The 25,236-nt window shown below is 40.3% G+C and overlaps 1 protein-coding gene across 1 annotated transcript in view; it reads right to left on the reverse strand.

Annotated features, from left to right (window-relative positions):
• LOC132883804 (cadherin-24) overlaps positions 1 to 25,236 on the reverse strand; it is a 201,587-nt gene that overhangs the window by 18,295 nt on the left and 158,056 nt on the right. Inside the window, exons 6-7 of the mRNA XM_060917835.1 lie at positions 4,851 to 5,107; positions 3,707 to 3,843 (exon numbers count right to left, since the gene is read on the reverse strand). Of these exons, the coding sequence (XP_060773818.1) occupies positions 3,707 to 3,843; positions 4,851 to 5,107 (394 nt within the window). The remainder of the gene's footprint in view (positions 1 to 3,706; positions 3,844 to 4,850; positions 5,108 to 25,236) is intronic.

Consider the following 25,236-nt stretch of genomic DNA (forward strand, 5'->3'; position numbering starts at 1 on the left):
AAAAGACGCGCACACCCTCTTTTGAATGCTGATGTAATCAAACCAGAAGTTTTGTTTGTTTTGATAGCAATCAGGAAAGTTTGAAAAAAGTAGGCAGTAATTGTCATTTAAACTCGTTTTTGTGCAATATTTTGTTTGGAAAACAGTTTTCAAAATGGCAGCACTGACACCTGGCTGACAATTCATGTTTCGAAGTCTCACACAAGTCTCATGAAGATCGCGCAGATAAATGACACCTGCCGTGGACCAAACAAACTAAATTCAACTTGGCTAAAACAGAATAGGCCGATAAGTATAATATTTAATTGTGATTAATTGCCAATACGAGTTACAATATAAGGTTACTAAAACCGAAAACGTAATTTAAAAAAAAAAACATTAATTAAGAAATAAAGCAAGTTTAAAAATGACTTCAGTTCTTTAAAATCCCATAACCCATAGTGGAACAGGTGAAATTAAAAACCCATAACAACAGAAAATGGGCTAAACCTCAGCAACTACAAAATGAAATGGGTAGCAGAATCACCAACTTAGAACATGCAAACCAAAACAGGATGATCTGGCAAAGAACGAACTAATTAGGAATGTCCAGCCTTAAAAACTCAGACTCATATTAGGGAGTTCATCAATAAAGTGTAGTGCATCTCAGGGGTCTATTTTTAAAGTCCTTTGGAACAAGCTGCAAGTGCTCATCGTGACTAGGACAATCCCCCTGGGACTGAGGGCTCACAACGCATGCTGGGAACTGGAGTTCTAGAGGTGCTGTGGAACCCAGGAATTGATGCATGTTGTGCTACCGGTACTCTCACAGTGTAGTCGATGCGTTGCAGAACCCAAGAAGTATGCTGCCATGCTGCGCTCACATGACCATGTATACATGACTCTTTTAGCTCATGTATTAAGTAATAATCATGAAAGCATTCGTTCATTCGTTCATCTATGCTTATTTGTGTACCTTTATTGTAAATGTTACCAGAATCTCTTCATCAGCTGCAGCATCTCTATTCTGGGATGCAGATCCCTTGACAGAGCTATTCCCCATCACACATCTCACTCCATGTATAAGGGTCCTGCCCCCCCGGTACAATATAGTGATTTGGCTGGCCAGTGGAAAATCAGTATACCAGTTCACCCAGGACAGGCATGTACGGGCACAGGGAGAGTCTGTCTCATTTAACACAAGCACAACCATACAGAAGAGTTTGGCTGGGGTACTGTCAGTGTGTGACATTCTTACAAATTTAGACTTGAGTAGATCTTTGATCATTTCTCCCATTCCAGATTAATGCTTGTCACATCAAATAAATAGCTTGTGCTTGGTTGTTTTGGACAGTATGGTCCTATTATAGACTTGGATTTAATGGATTGGTTCTGAGCCTGAGAAAGTATGCCTACAAAAGCCTCTTCACATTAACATTCAGTACTACACTTTCAGCTGTGGATTGGACTGTATTCACACACACACACACACACACACACACACACACACACACACACAGTGTAAGAACATATTATAGATTAAACACACTGCACCATATTACTAGCCTTGGCCCGCCCATCCTAAGTGTGACGCAACACGGGGGCCTGTTGCGAACTTAGTCTGGCAAGGCAAGCTATCTCCAGCTCTTCCAAGCTCCCGAAAAATCAGGAGCCAATCAACTTTGAGCATCTCCAACGGCCCTGGGTAGAGGCGTGTTCAAGGCAGTGACGTAGTAGAACTGCGACCGGAAGCCATAGATTGTTTACAGAATCTATGCCGGAAGCGCTTCATTCACTAGAAACATTACAAACATGGAGCAGCAGCAAGCCTTTGACACAGCAGTAGATGCTGTATTGAAAGCATTCAACGGGAAGTTCTCATTGAAAACGGAGCAAAGAGCAACCCTGGAGGTATTTATCTTCTTCCTGTTACTCAAGCAGTTTCCATTGCATCACATACGTCAGAGGAAAGAGTGATGTGATTGGTTTAAGCTTCGTCACAGCCTTTTCTGGCTTCGACCAGTAGCAAACTGAGGCATTTCAGGGAGGCGGGTCAACCACGCGCTTTGGGAAACGGTTGGGCTTAATATTTTTGCCAGACCAATGCTCGCAGAGCTTTGAAGTTGCATTAGCCAGATTACCATATTACTGGAAAGGGTTCCTTCTGCCTGAAATAATAAATCCTCACATTTCATAAGAAAACATTGGTAGATAAAACCGGATTCTGTTCTTATTGAGCTTTCCATTCAGGTACTAAACATAGTAGTACACACTGGTGTACTATGTATATAATTTAAAATACATATTCTTCATACATAATTTTGACATCCTTTCTTTAAAGCAAAAAAATAAATAAATAAATAAATATATATATATATATATATATATATATATATTGTTTCATCATGACTTTTTCAAATTGTATGAGAACTGATTACAAACAGTATGGGATGTTTGGGGTCTGTACTTATACGGTATATCTGGTATCCATCCATCTATCCATTATCTATACTGCTTATCAATCAGGGTCATGGAAAAAGCTGGAGCTAATCCCAGCTGTTTTTGGGTGAGAGGCGGGGTAAACCCTAGACAGGTCACCAATCAAATGCAGGGCTAACACGGAGACAAACAAGCATTCACACTCACAATCTATTCAGAGTAGCCAGTTGACCTAATCCACGTCTTTGGGCTGTAGGAAGTAACCAGAACACCTGGAGCTAACTCACACAGGCATGGGGAGAACATACAAACTCCACACAGAAAGACCCCAGTCAACCACGATGTTTGAACCCAGAACTTTCTTGCTATAAGGTGACAGCGATAACCACTGCACCACTGTATCCTTCCCTATATCCAGGATCATCAAATCATTTTTTCCTCTAATCCATTCTCCAACCCATTTCCCCCCCAGTTACATTCAGATACTGTCTGAGCATCAAGACGTACTGAAATGTATAATTACATACACACTTACAGTAGAGTTGTGTGTGACTGTAGAGTAGAACCACAGAATGAAAAAGTTATTAGACTGAAAAAGATGAGCATTCAAAATTTCTGCAAAACAGTGAAGAGAATGAAATTGAGGAAAAATCAGTACTAAAAAGTGGAGGCACATATCTCTCTGCACTTCAGTTTAAAACAAGTTCCACGTGAGTTCCAATTCTGTGTAAATCAATTTTTAATGAATTGTAGATGCAATAGTCGTTGTACCTGTGATTATTCTTTTTTAAATCTTAGTAAAGTAAGATAAATATGCAATATGCAAATGTGTAGTTTCAGTTATATTGTGTTCCATTTTTTCACCATTTTTAATATCAAATTACATGCACTATGTGTATTGAGCTATGTATAATGTGATTTTTAAATGAATGTAAAAAAAAATCAGTCAGTATTATGTAATAATGTCTATCTCCCCAAGGTCAAATCTAACTGAGAATCCCTGCTGTACATAGACCTCAAAGAGTCACAAGTAGTTATTTTTTTTATGTCATTCATCATTTTCATGCCATATGGTCTACATATTCCTGTTACAGAACGACATTTTGTAACTAAATATTACAAAATGATCCATGAAACAAGCATTGCTGTAAGTTTACTTACTTTGTGTGTGTGTGTATATATGGCATGAAAATCATATATATATGTATGTATGAACTTTTTATGAATATATTCTTTTTTATTCTCTGAGCTGCTTTTCTATGTGTGAGAGATGGAGGCCTGTTATTACCTCTTTGAGTGGCAATGATGGTGATATTGTGCCACTGCTCATGCTCACGGTCCAACTCCGCTGTCGTGGTGACAAGCCCAGTGTCTGGGGTGATGCGGAACAAAGCCTCTGGATCTGACTGAGGATCAATGGAGTACCTGAGAGAATGAAAGAGACAGAGAGGTGAGGTGAGGTAGCAGAGAGACAAGCAGGGATGGTCAACAAAGACTAACATATATAGAGTGAGATACAGAGACATTAGATGCATAAAAGACAGAATAAACCAGTGAGATATGCATGCCACATCAAAGAGCAATCAATGATGCGCTATTGTCTAATCTGTTGTAGCTGGCTGGCATGCAGATGTTTCTGAAATTGGACAGTTGTTCACTTCCGTTGTAAACAATGGAAGAATGTGAGATAAAAGCAATGAGCCTTAAACATTACTATAATCCTACATCTCACAAATGTTCACTTTACTCCACCCCATAGATTTACTTGTGGTAAATTTGTGCACACTGGCAAAAATCTGCAAGCTATGGCAAATGCATCAGGGTTAGTTAGGAGTACAACTTCTGGAAGACCGAATGTGATAGACACGTCAAGGTGGGATCACTCAAAGCTGTGGACATAGTATTGAGTCTGACTAAAATTTCAGGTTTGTGGGTGTCTGGGTTGCAGAGTAGTCCATGTAGTCCAGGACAGAAGTCTGAAACGTTATTTTCAAAGCCCTCTAAAGAGCACTCTAATGACCTAAAATTTTTCATCAGTAGATCATGGTATTCCAGATCTATTGGACTCCAAAAAGACAAAGTTCCTGATTCTCAGGAACTGGGGCTCAAAGACAAGCTCCTTAGGTGGCTTTCCATCGGTGGGACTGAGCACTACTTCCGGTCAAAATCTGACATTGATTAATGCATCCTGCACAGAGGTGTTAAGCTCCAAAGAAAGCCAGAATGCAAGCTCAGCTTTCCCACATCTCTGTGGCCAGCAGGAAGCACAGAGGTTGATAGAAAGAGTCAGCTACTTATGATCTGAAGGAATAGACATCAGAGAGAGAACTTTTACGATAATGTTTCACAATAAAGAGAAGTGAAATATGTACATGTCCTACCCTAAGTCAGAACTGAAATATGTACATGTCCTACCCTAAGTCAGACTCTACCTGATGTTGCTGCTGAGTCCTGTGTCTGGGTCCACAGCACTAATGCGTCCAACAGTGCATGCCGGGGGGCAGTTCTCTGAAACCTCCATGTGGTACCGAGCCCGGGAGAAACGTGGTGGTTCGTCTGCATCCAGTACAGCCACTCGGACAGAGGCACGGTCCTTAAAGGGGCCATGCCGCAAGAAATGTGGGTCAACAGTTGGGTTCATCACCTCCACAGAGAAGGAATATGAGCTCCGACTTTCATAGTCAACAGCCTGCATAGAAAACAGAATATGAAGTTTGAGGATCCATCCATCCGTTATCTGCAGCTGCTTATCCTGTGCAGGGTTACAGGCAAGCTGGAGCCTATCCCAGCTGACTATGGGCAAGAGGCGGGGTACACCCTGGACAAGTTGCCAGGTGAAGTTTGAGGATCGGGTCAGAAATATATGAATGAATGAACTCTGCTCAAAGCACTCCTTGCCTTGGTTTCCCTGGTAGAATCTGGCTAGTGTGATATAGCAATGCAAGCTACATAGCTAGCTACAAAATGTTTGCAAAATCACAGTCCTGACCAAAGATCAGACATGTTTTCCCTATGTAGTCAGAAATTTTAGGGATCGCCGTCATCACTGCCTATTAGTGTCAGAATGAGGCCAAAGCAATGCTTTGCCATCTTTGCAATCTCTGCTGCCTAATGGTATTCTAGGACTCTGACACTCTGACAGTGGGAACAGGGAATGAAGAGGTCTAGAGGCTATTTAGGAAACTAAATGCAGGCCTGCAGGTCACATTGAGCCTTCTTGCCTATGTCTGGATGCTCTGATAATGTCTGTAAAACAGATTGTGTGCTGGATGATTGAAGTCTGGCAGGCTGAGGTGATTTTGTGAGCTTTTCTCAGACATGTTAATAGTAAATGTCCTGTAAATCTTTGATGAGTTTTGCTGTCCTCACCACACTCTGGGGACCTTTGCAGTTGTGGGCGGAGCAACTGCCACTCCATACAGTGATGCAACCAATCAGGATGCTCTCTATAGTCCAGTGGGAGAAGTTAGCAAGGATACTAGAGGAGTTTAATATATTGTCAGTATATAGTATATAGTCCTAGTGGTAATTATCACATTACTCATTGCCATTTCATTTAATAGTTTAATTTAACATGCAATATGGATTTCAGCCTCATTATTCAACAGCACTTGATCCAGAACATTCTATTATGTCACCTGTTATTACAAGGGACATTATTTACCATTTATTACACTCACGTGTGATTTTGGATGCAGTATTTAAATCAAAAACATTTTTGTAAAATGACTTCTGGCTGCTTTGCATATCACACTGACTGTTTCCACCAAATAGGTGCCAGCTGCATTAGTGCCCTGGAGCTAGAGCAATCGCAATATTTCAGATAAAAAAAAAATACTAAAATATATATGCTAAATGCTGCACTTTGATAATGACAAAACCTGTCCTGTTTTGAGTCTTAAAAATGAGTTCAAATGCCAATGTTGGTGATACAGTTGTTGCCTTTTAGCATGTCCAATATATCCAGATTTTCTCTGAGTAAAAACAGCAAATTAAAGATCACTAGGAAGCCCATTTTAATTAATTAATTAATTTATTTATTTTTAATAACTTCCTAGTTTCTCCTTCTTTAGAATACCTGCTTCTGGCTTTTTATACTTACCTCAGTGACAAGAGAGCTGATTGAAAAAGGAAAAAACTTACTGCACAACTTTGCATGCTCAGCACATTTCCTGTTGTTTCAAACAAAACTACTTAAGATGTTGTGCTGGCTTAAACAAAAATATATTGTGCCTACCGTGTGCCTACCACAAAAGGACAATATATTGTGGCAGAGAAAGTGCTGAGGCAGTGTTTTGAAATAGGTAAGATTTACAGCTCTAGCTATGTTTTTGCACAAGTAAAAATAGCCATAATTATTATTCGTGTTTACCAATACAGTAGAGTAAGTGTTGGCACTGCTACTGCTTCTATATACAGTAATTAGCTGCCATGTTGATATGTAAACTGCTGATAAGTGTGAATTAAAAGCATAATAAAATACCCTACATCCTACACAAACATAATTTTTTTATAACCTCGAGTTAGTGTCTTGTGGCTTCATTAAGATGTGTGCATTAACTTTCCGTGCACAGTTAAAATAAATTAATGCAAAATAGGCATGTAATAATTCACTCAATTCATGATTCAATTTGATTCAGGATACTGGGTTCCTGATTCGATTGTCCCCACAATATTTTTTGAAAAACAAAGGAGAAAATTTTATGACTAAAAAATGCAACATTTATTTTATTTTTCTCTATCAAATTAAATCTTACCTTTGTTGCATTAAAAAAAACCACCTTTGTTTTATTTCATTAATAACCAACAATAATGGACTCATATTTGTAAATATTGGAGTAAAATAATAGCCTATTAACTAAAATATTCCTCATCTCATCTCATTATCTCTAGCCGCTTTATCCTGTTCTACAGGGTCGCAGGCAAGCTGGAGCCTATCCCAGCTGACTACGGGAGAAAGGTGGGGTACACCCTGGACAAGTCGCCAGGTCATCACAGGGCTGACACATAGACACAGACAACCATTCACACTCACATTCACACCTACGGTCAATTTAGAGTCACCAGTTAACCTAACCTGCATGTCTTTGGACTGTGGGGGAAACCGGAGCAGCCGGAGGAAACCCACATGGACACGGGGAGAACATGCAAACTCTGCACAGAGAGGCCCTCGCCGGCCATGAACCCAGACCTTCTTGTTGTGAGGCGACAGCGCTAACCACTACATCACCGTGCCGCCTAAAATATTCCTTTTATTAAAAATGAAAAAGATTAATAACAAATATGCCTTTTCTTAATAAACTTTTATGAACATTTGTATGGCTTCTCTTTTCTTAGTCTTTCACAGTCTGTAAAAAGAGAGTTCTGATTTCTTGTTAAGTTGATTTGTAAAGACAATCACACAGCAACTCCTTCCCATTTTATATCTGTTTGTGTGTGTGTTTTCGCAGCATTAGAGCTGTGTTACTTCTGCCTAAGGTGAAGTCATGAATATTCCAGCTATGGTATGTTAGTGTGCCCTCTGCTGTCTAAACAATGCAATTACAGCTAATGAAACCTAAGCTTACCCAGCCTGATTATAATCACAATTCATTTTTTTATTTCTTTAATTCAAATTGTCATAAATTTATATTGTGATTTATCGTTGCAAGATATATAGTTTCATGCCTAATGCAAAATACTAGGTTGTGCTGAACTGAGTGTTATTTTATGCAATGTGCAGCCAGAATAATGTACCCAGAAAATCAACTTAATGCTAATCAGCTGCATAACGTGATTCTGAATATGACAAACTTTCCCAAAGTTATGTTTCCAAATCTGAATATCACCCAAGCAGATGAATGAGGGCGTATAATCAAATCATGGAATATGAAATGGCCCTAAACTAGTGTGAATTTGCAGCTAAGTGAAAATATCTTTAATGCAGATGTTCTCATGTTTAGTATTCTTGGAAACATGAAAGCAGATTTTAAAGTTTGATGACTTCTGTCCATTTAATGGCTATGCATAGTGGTAAAAAATGGTGTCTAATTAATATGCTTTAATTGTATGTTCATATTTCTATTCATTATCAGAATATTGTACATAATTGAGCCATACCTTTTTGTCCTTTCATTATCATAAAAGCTGTGACCAAAGTAATGCTCATCTAACAGAAAGAGCCTGAGCAAATCTCTCCAATGATTATATTTTGGATGTAAGTACAAAGTTTGGACTTGCACTCAGAGTGCTCTCTCTCTCTCTGTGTGTGTGTGTGTGTATAATAGCTGGCAAGGAGTGCAACGATTGGAGCTCTGGCTGAAAAGACTGGCACTATATGAGGTCTGAACCATGTAGGTGAGTGCAACTCCTATTGCCCTGCTTCAACAAGCTGCCAGCTTCCTTATACTAACACCAAGTTTGCATTTTAGCACACACTCTCTCTCTCTCTCTCTCTCTCTCTCTTAGTCCAAAGTCCCTGGGGTTTCCCATGGGTACAGTGTGTTTGGTGGAACAGACGGAAGCACAGAGGGAAAATGAGCTGAATTAAACTGGCCTGACTGGACACAAACTTGGCACCTCATATCTTCCCTACTGTCTGCAGGCACACACACGCAGGCATGCATGCGCGTGCGCGCACACACACACACACACACACGTAACATGTGTAACTGAATAAGAAAGCATGATTTGGAAAGAACAGATAATTTGATTTGAATGGAAACAATATAGATATGAATAGGAGAATCACTTTTCTCCACTTTTCACGCTTTTATGCATGGGGAAGCCATGGCCTAATGGTTAGAGAAGCAGCTTTGGGACCAAAAGGTTGCTGGTTCAGTTCCCTGGACCAGCAGGACTGGCTGAAGTGCCCTTGAGCAAGGCATCTAAACCCCAGTTACTCCAGCAGGAGTGGTGGTGTACCTTGTGTCTGACTAGCCAAAGAAAAAGCTGATGATGTGATCATTAGTTTGAGTGGTGCCTGACCGAGGGGGAAAAAAACAAAAACCCAAGCACGTGTGTTCATTAACAATATTTATTAATTCATCCTTAGTAACTGCCTGGTCAGAGTCACAGTGTTTTAATTTACACTATACTTTGTTTATATTTTGGGAAGTTGAGCCAAGTAAATTAATTAGAACCTGAAGCTCAGTATGAAGAAAAATAGTAGCCATGAATGTGTGATGAAAAAACAGCCTTGTGGACATTTCTAGTTGAGGCCAATCATGAAATTGAAGGAACTGTCAATGCCAGAATTCCCAGACCAGGCTGCCAGTGCTGCCATTTCTACCTCATTCTACTTTTTTCAGGATCATAGTTCTAGGGTTAAAAAAAAATTCAGAAACAGAAACAGGTATTGCATTACATGCCTAATATGCACACACACACACACACACACACACACACACACACACACACACACACACACACCGATTTCCTTTTAGGTAATTGCAAAGCCATGTGTTGCAGTAACTAATGTGGCAAACAATAGAGCGTGAATCATTAAATAACACTTAGCAGAACAAACGTAATTTAAAAGTACTGCTAGTGAAAAATAGACAGTGTAGCAACAATCTGTTTGGGGAGCAGAGATGCCACTTATACTGTGAGTAACCACTCATCACCTTCTTCATCCCCCTATACCTCCGACTCCCTACTCCAGTCTCTCTCGGTTTCTCCTACTCCATTATAGTCTCTACTTTAATTCCAGTGTATAACAGCTCAAGAACACACTTATCCCTCTCTCGAGCATGTTTACTGATCGTACTTACCTCTCTCTCTCTCTCTCTCTCTCTCCCTCGTCCTGCCCTACATTCCCTACTGCCCTACAATTGTGTAAACGACTCTCTAGTGAAATGCCAGGTGTAATTAATTAAGCATTTTTTAAGCACTTTTGAGTTCTCAAGCTTTGCCCTTATATTCTTTTGTCTCTAGACTCAACTTAAAACATGTGGATTTGTGCATAGATACATTACTGTTTAATTTGTGTATGTACATTAGGGTTGTAATGCAATGCCACTGTTTATATCTTTATCTGTTTATTGTTTACTTTACTATTCGCAGACGACACAAACCTATTTATGTCCCACCGAAACTTTGATGTCCTAGTTATCTCTATGAATTATGAAATGTGTGAGGTAAATAAGTGGTTTCGAGCAAACAAACCGTCCTTAAATATATATATTAAAAAAATGATCATCTTTGCAGGAAAAAGTAAAAAACACTAAGAAAAAGGCCAAAATATATATTGACTACATACCAATCAATCAAGTTACATATACACGCTTCTTAAGTGTAAGATGAAAAGCTTACATAGAAAAATCATGTTGAGCTCATTAGCAAAAAGATATATAAGAATATAGGAATAATACGAAAGGTTAAATATTTACTAATCACAAAAAACACTCATGATTCTATACTACACCTTGATTTACCCATATCTAACATACTGTAATATTATATGGGCAAGCACTTATCCAACAACGCTAAAGCCATTGCTCTTACTACAGAAACACTTTATTAGGATTGCTTCAAATGTGCCATATACATTACCTTCAGCAATTTTGTTTCATGATTTAAAAGTATTAACAATATATGACATTAACAAATTACAGATTAGTCTTTTTGTTTACAAAATCATCTATGGAACTTCATGTTTACCAGCACATTACAGAGACAACATCACATTTAACTCAGATATCCACAAACACAATACAAGACAGTGCAATAACTTAAGACCGATTCAAACCAAATCTAATTAGCGACAGTTTACTTTAATGTATAGAGGACCCTTTTATGGAATAGTTTTTTCTCATCTCATCTCATTATCTCTAGCTGCTTTATCCTGTTCTACAGGGTCGCAGGCAAGCTGGAGCCTATCCCAGCTGACTACGGGAGAGGAATATTTAAAAAAAAAAAACAATTACAAAACAGGGGCAGCATGGTGGTGTAGTGGTTAGCACTGTCGCCTCACAGCAAGAAGGTCCTGGGTTCGAGCCCAGCAGCCGGCGAGGGCCTTTCTGTGTGGAGTTTGCATGTTCTCCCTGTGCTCGCATGGGTTTCCTCCAGGTGCTCCAGTTTCCCCCACAGTCCAAAGGCATGCAGGTTAGGCTAATTGGTAGCTCTAAATTGACCGTAGGTGTGAATGTGAGCGTGAATGGTTGTCTATGTGTTAACCCTGCAATGACCTGGCGACTTGTCCGGGGTGTGCCCTGCCTCTCGCCCGTGGTCGGCTATTACATGTCATGCTCTTGGAGTGATCTTTGTTGGTCAACCACTCCTGGGGAGGGTAACAATGGTCTTGAATTTCCTCCATTTGTACACAATCTGTCTGACTGTGGATTGGTGGAGTCCAAACTCTTTAGAGATGATTTTGTAAACTTTTCCAGCCTGATGAGCATCAACAATGTTTTTTCTGAGGTCCTCAGAAATCTCCTTTGTTCATGCCATGATACACTTCCACAAACATGCGTTGTCAAGATCAGACTTTGATAGACCCCTGTTCTTTAAATAAAACAGGGTGCCCACTCACAACTGATTGTCATCCCATTGATAGAAAACACCTGACTCTAATTTCACCTTCAAATTAACTGCTAATCCTAGAGGTTCACATACTTTTGCCACTCACAGATATGTAATATTGAATAATTTTCCTCAATAAATAAATGACCAAGTATAATATTTTTATGTCATTTGTTTAATTTGTTGTCTTTATCTACTTTTAGGACTTGTGTGAAAATCTGATGTTGTTTCAGGTCATATTTATGCAGAAATATAGAAAATTCTAAAGGGTTCGCAAATTTTCAAGCACCACTGTACCTACTAAAGACCATTTTGCGGGAGGTGCAGTTTGTGGTTTAAAAGGTGTTGTGTAATGCTGCCTTCAACCACTAAAGAGCTTGAGACTAACAAGGAAATTCAAGTTTGGTAATGAAGTTAATGTGTTAATAAATGAAATTGCCAGTTTTCTAAATGGTACAGAGTCAACCACACAATATAAAAATGAATAGATTTTAATTTAAATAAAGCTAGAACTTAATTTAAACTCTTGTGTGAGAACATGTAAACAGTGGGAAGGGCATTAATACAATTAATATGTGCCCTTTTATTAGCCTATAATTAGTTTTTATGGAAAAAGCTTCTATGTACAGAATTGGCTTCATGTAAAAGGACAATTAATATCTTTTCAGTTTTTCTTGTGGTTGTGACTTTTATATTATTTGGAAAATATCAGTTTTACAATGTCCTGTTTTACAAAATTAAATCTCTCTTTTTTTGTTAAATACTGACATTAATTTCTTTGTAAGAATAAATCACGTCAGTATGTCTGAAAATTAGAATGAATCCATCCAAACTGTTAAAATAATACAGAAAAAGCTTGCATGAATTTCTGCTGTATTTGTAGCGTCCCCTTTGTTTCAGTGTGATAGGCATTATGTCATCCAAGTACTCAGAATGTAAAGAGGTATTCAGACAGTTTTCCCTCACTGATTATATGCGCAGCAAGGATCAGAAGTTCATTTTAATAAAGTAGTAATGGACAACTTAGGATTCAAAAACACATCTAGGCTTACAGAGAGTTACGAACAAGCTTCACTTGTGACATGCCCCCTTGGGAGTCACACCAGTGAAGGTTGTTCCATGCTAATGCACAGCTTTTCTTTTGGTATATGCTTCTAAGCATCTGATCGTAGCACGCACACATTGTCATTACTTTTCAGTTACTGTAGCCTATTTTTCAGTAATTTTACGTCGAATACTTTGCTCAGTTGAAAATGGAAATCGTTCACACTGCAAGGCTTAATGCTCAATTCCGATTTTTTTGTGAAATCCGATTGTTTTGTGAGGTCGTTCAAATTAACAAATATATGCGACTTGTATGTGATCCTCAGTATGAACGAAAAGCGACCTAAAAGTGTTCCGCATGCGCATTGCAGGATACGACGACGTCACACGCAGTGAGCATGGCCAGTGTTTACGGAAGTAAAACCGCCCGGTTGCGGTATGACCCATCCAATCTAGCTTGAATAGCTGCATCCCCCCAAATGGAAATCAGCTCCCTAACCTCTGCGTCCTTCCATTGAGAAGATTCAGAACCTTCACAGCCCGAAGCGTCCCTCGCATTGATGTCATGCGCAGGGGCGCAGATACATTTTTTTGAACTGGGGGGGACAAAAAACTGGGGGGGACAAAGCTGCCAGCAAACCAACCTCGATATGCCTGTCAAACTTGTTGTTAATAACCATAGCAACCAAGCTCGAGCTCGCAACCTGTGCAGTCTGCGCAGCTCAACCAACCGAATATCAGTCTTTGTTTTGTTTTATGTGAATTGTTGCAACTATGTATATACTGCCGTGCACCTCAATAAACCAAATGGTAATTAGTCTTTTGATTTTTCCGTGAGGTTTGCCTTATGCAAAGAAAGACAGCATAGACGTTTTTTCCTCCCTATAAGTGGGGGGGACCGAGCGAGGTGAATTTAAATCTGGGTGGGACGAGTCCCACCATCTATCTGCGCCTGTGATTATGCGCCATGTTGTTGTAACTTTTTTTGAGAGACCCGCCGCCTACTTCAGTGCAGAATAGTGACGTTTGTGGCTTGTTGATGACGTGTAAGTCGGATGAATGCGACCTGGCGGTTCAGACTGAAGTCGCATATGAAAAGAGCAGATAGGAATCGGAATTAGGACCACATATCCAAACGGCCTGGGTCGGATTTGAAAAAATCGGATCTGTGTCGTTCATACTGTCAATAAAAGATCGGATACAGGTCACATATGGGCGAAAAGATCGGATTTGAGTCACTTCAGCCTGCAGTGTGAACGTAGCCTTAGTCGCATATTCAGGCAATGCTACTTTTTGCTGTAGCTTGTTTTCTGTGTTAGCTCTAGTTATCATATAAATAGTGCTATAGATATACATATCAGTTTTAGACTGCAAATATGTAAAATTGGAGCTACCTACCTACTACTCAAACAGCTAAGAGAGATAATTATTTTATTACAATATAAAGATACATGGTTTGTATCATTCACTGACTACAATCCTTTCTGTGTTGCTCTCCAGGATCTACACGTGCTTGTTCATACAGCTCAAATGTATTTCTGATGACCTTCCACTTCATATCATCTCTCCATCATGAAAGAATTCTATGATCTTGCCATCTCTGCTGTCTCTGTCCATTCTTAGAGTTAAGCTTTATTCCACATTGTTCAAATCAGTAGGTTTGTGACTAACAATAAAGGGTATATTAACTCTTCGGTGTGTTGAATTTCTTTGTTAGATGTGAGGAATTTGATGTACACTATATAGCCAAAAGTTTGTGGGCATCTGACCATCACATACAACACGTGCTATGTAATTTTTGAACATTCCATTCCAGATTTAGTCCTTCTTTGCTGATATAATGAGCTCCACTCTTCTGTGAAGGCTTTCCACTAGATTTTGGCATGCAGCTTTGGGAATTTGTGTTCCTTCATAAACAAGAGCTTTAGTGAGATCAGGTACTGATGTCAGCTGAGGAGGTCTAGGGTGCAGTCGGTGTTCCAATTCATCTCAAAGGTGTTCAGTGGGGTTGAGGTCAGAGCTTTGTGCAGGACACTCAAGTTCTTAGACCTTCATCAACCTTGGCAAACCATGTCTTCATGGAGCTGGCTTTGTGCACAGGGAATCGTAATGCTGGAACAGGTTTGGGCCTCTAGATCTAGTGAAGGGAAACTGTAATGCTACATGCTAAAGACATTCTAGACAACTGTGTTGTAACAGTTTGGGGAAAAAACACATATGGGTGTGATGATCAGGTGTCCACATACTTTTGGCAATATACAATGGTGATTGAAAGTTTGTGAACCCTTTAGAATTTTCTATATTTCTGCATAAATATGACCTAAAACAACATCAGATTTCCACACAAGTCCTAAAAGTAGATAAAGATAACCCAATTAAAGAAATGAGACAAAAATATTATACTTGGACATTTATTTATTGAGGAAAATGATCCAATATTACATCTCTGTGAGTGGCAAAAGTATGTGAACCTCTAGGATTAGCAGTTAATTTGAAGGTGAAATGAGAGTCAGGTGTTTTCTATCAATGGGATGACAATCAGGTGTGAGTGGGCACCCTGTTTTATTTAAAGAACAGGGATCTATCAAAGTCTGATCTTCACAACACATGTTTGTGGAAGTGTATCATGGCATGAACAAAGGATATTTCTGAGGACCTCAGGAAAAGTGTTGTTGATGCTCATCAGGCTGAAAAAGGTTACAAAGCCATCTCTAAAGAGTTTGGACTCCACCAATCCACAGTCAGACAGATTGTGTACAAATGGAGGAAATTCAAGACCATTGTTACCCTCCCCAGGAGTGGTCGACCAACAAAGATCACTCCAAGAGCAAGGCGTGTAATAGTCGGTGAGATTACAAAGGAACCCAGGGTAGCTTCTAAGCAACTGAAGGCCTCTCTCACATTGGCTAATGTTAATGTTCATGAGTCTACCATCAGGAGAACACTGAACAACAGTGGTGTGCATGGCAGGGTTGCAAGGAGAAAGCCACTGCTCTCCAAAAAGAACATTGCTGCTTGTCTGCAGTTTGCTAAAGATCATGTGGAAAAGCCAGAAGGCTATTGGAAAAATGTCTTATGGATGGATGAGACCAAAATAGAACTTTTTGGTTTAAATAAGAAGCATTATGTTTGGAGAAAGGAAAACACTGCATTCCAGCATTCTTATGCGTTATACCTTATCCCATCCAATTTATCCAATGGGCTAAAATTCCTCCAAGCCGGTGTGTAGGACTGATCAACAGTTACCAGAAACGTTTAGCTGCAGTTATTGCTGCACAAGGGTGTCACACCAGATACTGAAAGCAAAGGTTCACATACTTTTACCACTCACAGATATGTAATATTGGATCATTTTCCTCAATAAATAAATGACCAAGTATAATATTTTTGTCTCATTTGTTTAACTGGGTTCTCTTTATCTACTTTTAGGACTTGTGTGAAAAGCTGATGATGTTTCAGGTCATATTTTTGCAGAAATATCGAAAATTCTAAAGGGTTCACAAACTTTTGAGCACCACTGTAGAATATGTATTTGTGACATATGAGATGTGCGAGGCAAAACCAGCCCAAATACAGGCAAAACACACATTTGCACGTTTAGGTTTGTACACCAGTTTTGTACATAACACGCAAGCCTAATTTCACACAGCCTAATAACAGCTTAGTACATCTGGCCATGAGGCGCTCGACATGCACTGAAAACATTTATAGAAAATCCCACGTTGTACCTTCTCCCCTCTCCTGCCTCTGCCAAACTCATTCCCTGCTACATCTCACAATTTTAAGCTTTCTGAAATCATCATAGTGCCCAGTTTGTGTCTGTCACAACATGCTGTCGTTTTCACGACTGCTCTACACCCATGCCTCTTTCACCTTATCTTCCGTCTGGGATATTTTCACCCTCCACCACCCACCATTCTCTGATCTTTCTTTTTTTTTTCCTCCCTCACTGTGTCTCTGTCTCTCAGAGAAGATTAGAACAATCTCTCTTCACATTGCAAAGACAAACACCCATAATCCTGCCAGGGCTGCAGGTTTATGGCTTCAGATTAGCCATTCCTTTACAAATAGAGCACACGGTGAAGGAGAACCGTAATCATTATTCCATGACTGAGGACCATTTAGTCCTTGTAACTCTTAAAAAGTAAACTTTTTAAGCATTTTCACCACTGACTCTAAACAAGCATGTTTTAATCCATCTCAGGCTTTTCCGTTTTTCATTTTTCATTTTCTTTGCTGATATTGTCTGTTAAATTAGACTGAAAATCCAAACAAAATGTGGTTTAATAGCATCCACACTAATGGAATGAGGACATTAAGGACATTCCAGTGATTTACTTCTTCAAATTAGTATTTATTTTTGGGTATGAGTGGCTGATGAGGTCTTTCAAAGTAAACTCATCAGTCAAAATCACAATATCATTGACAATAAAGACAAAAGAATGAGAGAACTTAGTTTTTGTCTTATGATTTTCAGGAAATTTGCATGATGCAGCTTCCTGTTGAACATGGAACTTATGGACTATTCCAAATATTTCATAGGGTTGTGTGGATTCAGTATGGACACAAATGTGCATTTTCTTATAAACTATAATGGACAACTCACGGAAAGGGATATTTCAAGCATCCATCCATCCATTATCTGTAGCTTCTTATCCTGTTCTACAGGGTTGCAGGCAAGCTGGAGCCTATCCCAGCTGACTATGGGCGAGAGGCGGGGCACACCCTGGACAAGTCGTCAGGTTATCACAGGGCTGACACAGAGACAAACAACCATTCACACTCACATTCACACCTACGGTCAATTTAGAGCCACCAATTAACCTAACCTGCATGTGTTTGGACTGTGGGGGAAACCTGAGCACCTGGAGGAAACCCGGGCAGACACAGGGAGAACATGCAAACTCCACACAGAAAGGCCCTCGCTGGCAGCTGGGCTCGAACCCAGGACCTTCTTGCTGTGAGGCAACAGTGCTAACCACTACACCACTGTGCCACCCACTATTTCAAGCAAGAGATGCCAAATGTAAATGTAAACATACAATATTTGAAGTATTTGAATGATTGTATTTCAAGGTAAAGTGTCATTATATTGGAGTAGGACAGAAAAAATGTGGTAGTGCAGATATTTTATGAATGTTTTGAGTTATTTATCTGAAACATACACATCAGTTGTTGTGAAGGACAAGTTCAGAGAAGTTCAAGCTGAAACCAACAGATGTATAAATGCTGTAGTTCAGCTGTTTCCACTAGGTGGCAGTGTCATGAAGCTCAGTTTGGGTTCCATGGAAGAAAAATAAAAGTAATTTTAATACATAAAACCTGCACGTCAGTATGGAGTTGATGACAGCACTCATGCTATACAAAAACACCCTGGTGTTACAGATGTGAACATACATCTGGAGTCAAAACTGTTTATCTGCTGACTGCAAGACAGCGTGCCAGTTCTGCACCACACACACACACACACACACACACACACACACACACACACTCTCTGACTCAGACTTCTTGCAATCAGCATTTAATCAGAGAAACATACCACCCATAGACACACAATTACACACACACACACACACCGAATGGAAATACACACCTACAATTACACGCACCCACACACACACATCACACTCACTGTATAATTACAATTCTGGAAATTTGCTTTGTGTTGATAATATTAGGAACAATGCAGTAAATCTTATAATGATATCAATGTGTCCGGCATTATTTTGGTCCGTTTCTTGGAGGACTGCATGTGACCCTTCAAGGTCACTGGAGTTGTTTAGTGGAGGTAATGAAGCAGGTTTCAAACTGATTTTAATACTGCCTGAACACTGAACACTCTGTAGGGGAAGGAGGGAGGGAGAGAGAGAGAGAGAGAGAGAGAGAATGACTGAAAGCTTTATTTCAGCACTTGGAGCCAAGATTTATATGGAGGTCGCATCTGCACAGCTAGTAGATAGCACAGCGGTAATATCCCTGGCAACAGGGATATTATATATATATATATATATATATATATATATATATAAATGAAAAGAAACAAAAGGGTCCTTAAGACTTTCAAATGAAACTGCTCCTATGAAAAATAATCTTCTCCCTGGAGCAAGAATCTCTCTCTCTCTCCTCCCTCTCTCAGTCTCTTTCTCAGCAAACAATATATAAAGCTTTTTTTCTGTGTACATACATACCTATGATAACATTTCATTTATAAACTACACACAATGACATCAACAACAGTAACTAATAATAAAATAAAACTGTTATAGCAATATACTGTAATAAGAGTTAAGTGAATGCTTGTGCTCTCTCTCTCTCTCTCTCTCTCTCTCGCTCGCTCTCAAGTGTAGAATCCCTTTACACAGACAGTCAAAGCACCGTAAAATACGAGACATGAAAACACAACACTGGAACTGAGGAACACAACACACATTGGCATAGAGAATAAAAACAAATGCAAGACAACCTAACAGAAGATGGGGATTAAATAAAGTGAGTAATAAGTGAAAGTGAAAGCAGGTGTGTTAATGCTGTCTATAAGCAAGGTGCATGGGAATTGTAGTTTGAGGGGTCAGGCTTGTATGCTTGAGTGAGTCAGCAGATACGGTGGTCCCATTGTATAAGCAAAAATGTTATAAATAACCTTTTCTTGAACAAAACAAATGTTCAGAAACAGGATGAGAACTCTCAACAGAGACGTGATGCAGCTCGATTTGTGCCATGTTGCTAACAAGCTAATGTCTCAGCTTGAGCTTTTCACAAAAATGGACTTCCGCCTTGTGTGCCTTATGTGTCATGTCTGGTCTCGCATGGTTCACACTCCGTAGAATTCCATATTCACCCCTTTCACAAATCCCACAATCCATTGTGTGGTTGGGAACTTCTGGTGGCCAGGCCCAGGCTGCTGATAACAGTACAAAAACCAGCATTGGGCTATATAATCAGTTTCAATGTTCAAATATTATTATGTTCAAATATTTTCAAATATTGAATCTTCAAATATTATTACAGGTTTACATGGTCTCACAGATTTTTTCAAGATTAATACTGCTCGAAGTGATTGCACATTTGCAATTTGTCATCAGTTTCAAAGTTCAAATATCAGATGCAAGCTGAAATGTGATGTTATTAGATTGCTTTTATATGTCTAATTCCCAGGTGGCACAGTGGTGTACTGGTTAGCATTACTGTCTCACAGCAAGAAGGTTCTGGGTTCGAGCCTTGTGGCTGATGGGGGCCTTTCTGTGTGGAGTTTGCGTGTTGTCTGCGTGGGCTTCCCCCACAGTCCAAATACATGCAGTTTAGGCTAATTGATGGCTCTAAATTGACCGTAGGTGTGACTGGTTGTTTGTCTCTATTGCCGCTTTTCCACTACAAACGCGGCTGAGTCGGGCTGAGCCGTGCCGTGCTGAGTCGAGCTGAGTGGGGCTGTTGGAGTTGCATTTCGACTACAACCGCACTGAACCGTGCTGGCTGGAAGTGGGTGGACACATTGGGTGGAGTTAGCGAAAGTGGGTGGACGTCAGGTGATGTCGTTAAGCAGCGCAAACAGTGACATCAGTGAGCTTTTAAGCGGTAGTCTCACGACCCGGATAGTAAACAATAAACATGGAGGACATGGAGTCGTTAGTGTTGCTGGTCTTGGTGCTGTGGCTTGTTGTCACCGACAACGCGGACAGATACTGGCAAGAGCGTATAGATGAGGCGAGGCGCATAAGGCTTCATAATTCTCGTAATTCTTCTTCTTCCGGGTTTGCGGTGTTTACAGATCCCAGCGCGCTCGCGGGGCGTGTGTGGGCATGTGAGGACACTCCTCCTCACCAATCAGTGCACAGGGGAGTGTCTGCTCACGCCCCCAACCTCACTCGGCTCGCTTTGGCTCGCTTCAGCCCCACTCCAAAACGGTGCGAGTTTTAGGGGCTAAGCAGGGCTGAAGCGAGCCGAGTCGTGCTGGTTTTTGGTAGTCGAAACGCGAGCCGTGTCGGGCTGAAGTGAGCTAAAGCGAGCTGAAGTGAGCTGAAAAAGGGTAGTGGAAAAGGGCCATATGTGTGCGATGATCTGGTGACTTGTCTAGGGTGTACCCTGCCTCTTGCCCATAGTCAGCTAGGATAGGCTCCAGCTTGCCTGCAACCCTGCACAGGATAAGCAGTTACAAATAATGAATGGATGTCTAATTACTGATCCCATGTCATTTTTCATCAGTGCAGGAGCTTTTAAATCAGTCATCCTTATATTATTGCCCATACAGCCCTTTCACTTTCATGCTCTGCATTGTTTACACTAAATACATGTTCCAACTACTCTGGCCAACAACATTAACAGTGTACATTTACATTAATGACAAATTGTAAACGTGCAATCATTTCGAGCAGTATTAATCTTGAAAAAAATCTGTGAGACCATGTAAACCTGTAATAATATTTGAACAGCCAATATTTGAACATATTTGAACATAATATTTGAACATCCGATATTTGATCATTAAAACTGATTATATAGCCCAATATTGGTTTTTGTACTGTTATCAGCAGCCTGGGCCTGGCCACCAGAAGTTCCCAACCGTGCAGTGAATTGTGGGATTTGTGAAAGGGGCGAATATAGTCAGGTAGAAATACACAATATCTGTAAGTTTTCCATTATGGAACATTGAGTGGGAATTGTTATCTATTCCATGTTGTTTTTACCTCATATAATCACAGATTTTGACTGGGGCCTTTCTTTGTGGAGTTTGCATGTTCTCCTTGTGCCTGCGTGGGTTTCCTCCGGGTGCTCCGGATTGGCAACACGTCCAGGGTGAACCCTGCCGCTTGCCTGATGTCATCTGGGATTGGCTCCAGCTTCCCCGTGACCAGCAGTGGACAAGCAGTATAGAAAATTAAATTAAATTAAATTAAATAACGGACTGTATATGTGAAAGGGGCTCAGGTGTGTCTCTATCTACCCTCTCAGTCCCTTTCCCCCTCTCTGTTTCTCCCTTTGTCTGTTTATCTCCTTCTGTCTGTATCACCCAATTGCTCTTTCAGTCAGTCAGTCAGTCAGTCAGTCAGTCAGTCAGTCAGTCAGTCAGTCAGTCAGTCAGTCTCTCTCTCTCTCTCTGCTTGTTTGGAAAGTATAGATGGTCAAAAGGACATCTCAGTGAAACTCCAAGGAATCCAACGATGAATACACTCTGTTTTTATTCAGTAGCAAATACACAACGTGGGAATTTGGTGCTAATTTTATGCTCTGTTTTATGGAATTCTATGAAAGTGCAGCCTTTCATGTTTTTTTTTGTTTGTTCGTTTTGTTTTACTAGTGGAGTTATGGATTGTCAAAAAAAACACCCTCTTTCAACCTCTTAAACATCTTTAAAATCCTTTCAACCTCCCACTCTGCTCTCCACACATCTTTATACATTCTTTGCACTCTCTCTTTCTCACTCTCTCTCTCTCTGCTTCTCTCCATCCTTATTTTTAGTATCACTGCGCTGTAGAGCTGAATTCTGAAAGTCAGAACTATGTACACGAGAATGAAAAATAGGCCAGTCTGGTTTTCTTTTTTTCTTTTCTTTCTTTTTTTGCAGGGACATTGGTTAAAATTACTCAGTATTTGGGTTTTTATTGGGTTGACAGATAGAATGTGAGTCCAAGAAGAGACAGACATCCGTCGACCCATAATTCCAACAGCCCGTTGTGAAGAATTGATCTTCCTCGACACAGCAATCTCTCTCTCTCTCTCTCTGTCTCTCTCTCTGTCTCCTTCTGTCTTTTAAATGTCTTTGCCAAGATTTTGCCTTACTTTAACCTTCCTTTCTTGTTGTTAGTGTAACATGTAGTACATTAGGGAGTGACAGAAGAGCAAAAAGCTTGACATTTGTTTTATTTTAGGGTAATCAGGGGCAATCCATTTTTGAGACAAGCAAAAAACGTTCAAGGAAGTATACCCCTATGTGGTCGTGGGACGAGTGCTATTGTTGTCACCTGTGGACGTGTAATAACTTACATAAACACGAATTACTACTGTATATGATTTGTTTGTTTATTAAATTGAGTACATTTTTAAAAGTTAAAAAGTGGGAAAAAATGGTTGTTTGATGTACGTTATGTAGTACATAGGAACTAAAAGTAGGAATTAAAGTTGGGAATGGCCCTCTCCTGGCTCAGGTCTTATCTAACTGATCGTTATCAGTATGTTGATATAAATGGTGATATTTCTAGACGTACCGAGGTAAAGTTTGGTGTTCCACAAGGTTCTGTCTTGGGTCCACTGCTTTTTTCTCTATATATGTTACCTCTGGGCGATATTATTCGTAAACACTGTATTAGTTTCCACTGTTATGCTGATGACACACAGTTGTATGTTTCTGCAAAACCTGATGAGAGACACCAGCTTAATAGAATTGAGGAATGTGTTAAGGACATTAGACACTGGATGCTTATTAATTTCCTTCTGCTTAACTCTGACAAGACTGAAGTACTTGTACTAGGACCACATACAGCTAGAAGTAAGTTTTCTGATTACACAGTAACTCTGGATGGCCTTTCTGTTTCTTCACGTGCAGCAGTAAAAGACCTCGGAGTGATTATTGACCCCAGTCTTTCATTCGAAACTCACATTGATAACATCACCCGGATAGCTTTCTTTCATCTCAGAAATATTGCAAAGATAAGAAATTTAATGTCATTGCATGATGCAGAAAAACTAGTCCATGCTTTCGTTACCTCCAGGTTGGATTATTGTAATGCCTTACTGTCTGGATGTTCCAATAAGTGCATAAACAAGCTCCAGTTAGTTCAAAATGCAGCAGCAAGAGTCCTTACTAGAACTAGAAATGACCACATCATGCCTGTCTTATCCACACTGCATTGGCTCCCAATCAAATTTCGTATTGATTATAAAATACTACTATTGACCTTTAAAGCACGAAATGGTCTTGCACCACAGTACCTGAGTGAACTTCTGCTCCTTTATGACCCGCCACGCCTACTTAGATCAAAAGGTGCAGGCTATCTGCTGGTACCTCGTATAGTGAAGGCTATATCAGGGGGCAGAGCCTTTTCTTACAAAGCCCCACTGTTATGGAACAGCCTTCCAAGTAATGTTCGGGAATCAGACACAGTCTCAGCATTTAAGTCTAGGCTGAAAACATATCTGTTTAGTCAAGCCTTTTGTTAATGGTGTTTATGAGGTAAAGGAGTAGATCTGGAGGGTCCTCAGACCTAGAGTGTTTTGGTAAACTGGGATGTATGGATGCTGTCAGTCCCCACTCGCTTGCTCACTCGAGTTTGTTGACGGTGTAGTGGCTGGCTGCTTTATGTCCCGGGGCTCCCTCATGCCTGTGTTACCTTCTGGCTCTCTCCTTTTAGTTATGCTGTCATAGTTAGTTGCCGGAGTCCCTGCTTGTACTCGGTGCAATATGTATACTGTTCCTACTTATCCAGGTGACATTGGGCATACCTAACCACCTGTGTTTTCTTTCCCTCCCCCCCACCCCAAATCTGTCCCTCTGAGTTACATGGAGTCAACAGGAAATCTTTTGGTGGAGAGGGTGGAGACCTCGACTGGCTATCGTAGCCTGCAGGAAATCGGCCGTCAGACTTCTGTCGCATGTCCCAGACCCGGTGAAATGTAACTGAATTGTCTTGGCCAGCCCTAAGGGTCCCATCTGCATCTCATCATTGCTGAGGAGTGTGCTCCCATCACCCAATCAAGCATCCAGCCAGAGCAGGTCATGTTATATTTTACCATATTAACATGCCATTGTTGTGTGTTATGCCTGATGTAAAGACTCTCATCTCTGCGAGCCTATCACACAGATTTAATACTTGTCATTTTTTAGGGCATACCTAACAACGTGTTTTCTTTCTCTCTCTCCCCCCCAATTTGTCCCTCTGAGTTACATGTTGATCCTGGGATTGAGATGCTGGCCTCTTCTGCCCCTCGGACCTGCTTGATCCATCCTGGTGCCCTGTGTCTGGTCGGAGTTTTATCGCACCGCTCCTGTGAAGGACGGCCCCATGAGGACAGTTGAGGGTTATACCTGTTAAAACTGTTAATATTATAGTCAGGCTGTCTGTTGTTGCCCAAATGAGGATGGGTTCCCTTTTGAGTCTGGTTCCTCTCGAGGTTTCTTCCTCATGTCGTCTGAGGGCGTTTTTCCTTGCCACCGTTGCCACAGGCTTGCTCATTGGGGATAGATTAGGGATAAAATTAGCTCATGTTTTAAGTCGTTCAAATTCTGTAAAGCTGCTTTGCGACAATGTTTATTGTTAAAAGCGCTATACAAATAAACTT

The sequence above is a fragment of the Neoarius graeffei genome, chromosome 1 (assembly GCF_027579695.1).
Source record: "Neoarius graeffei isolate fNeoGra1 chromosome 1, fNeoGra1.pri, whole genome shotgun sequence".
In the NCBI taxonomy this organism is placed as follows: domain Eukaryota; kingdom Metazoa; phylum Chordata; class Actinopteri; order Siluriformes; family Ariidae; genus Neoarius; species Neoarius graeffei.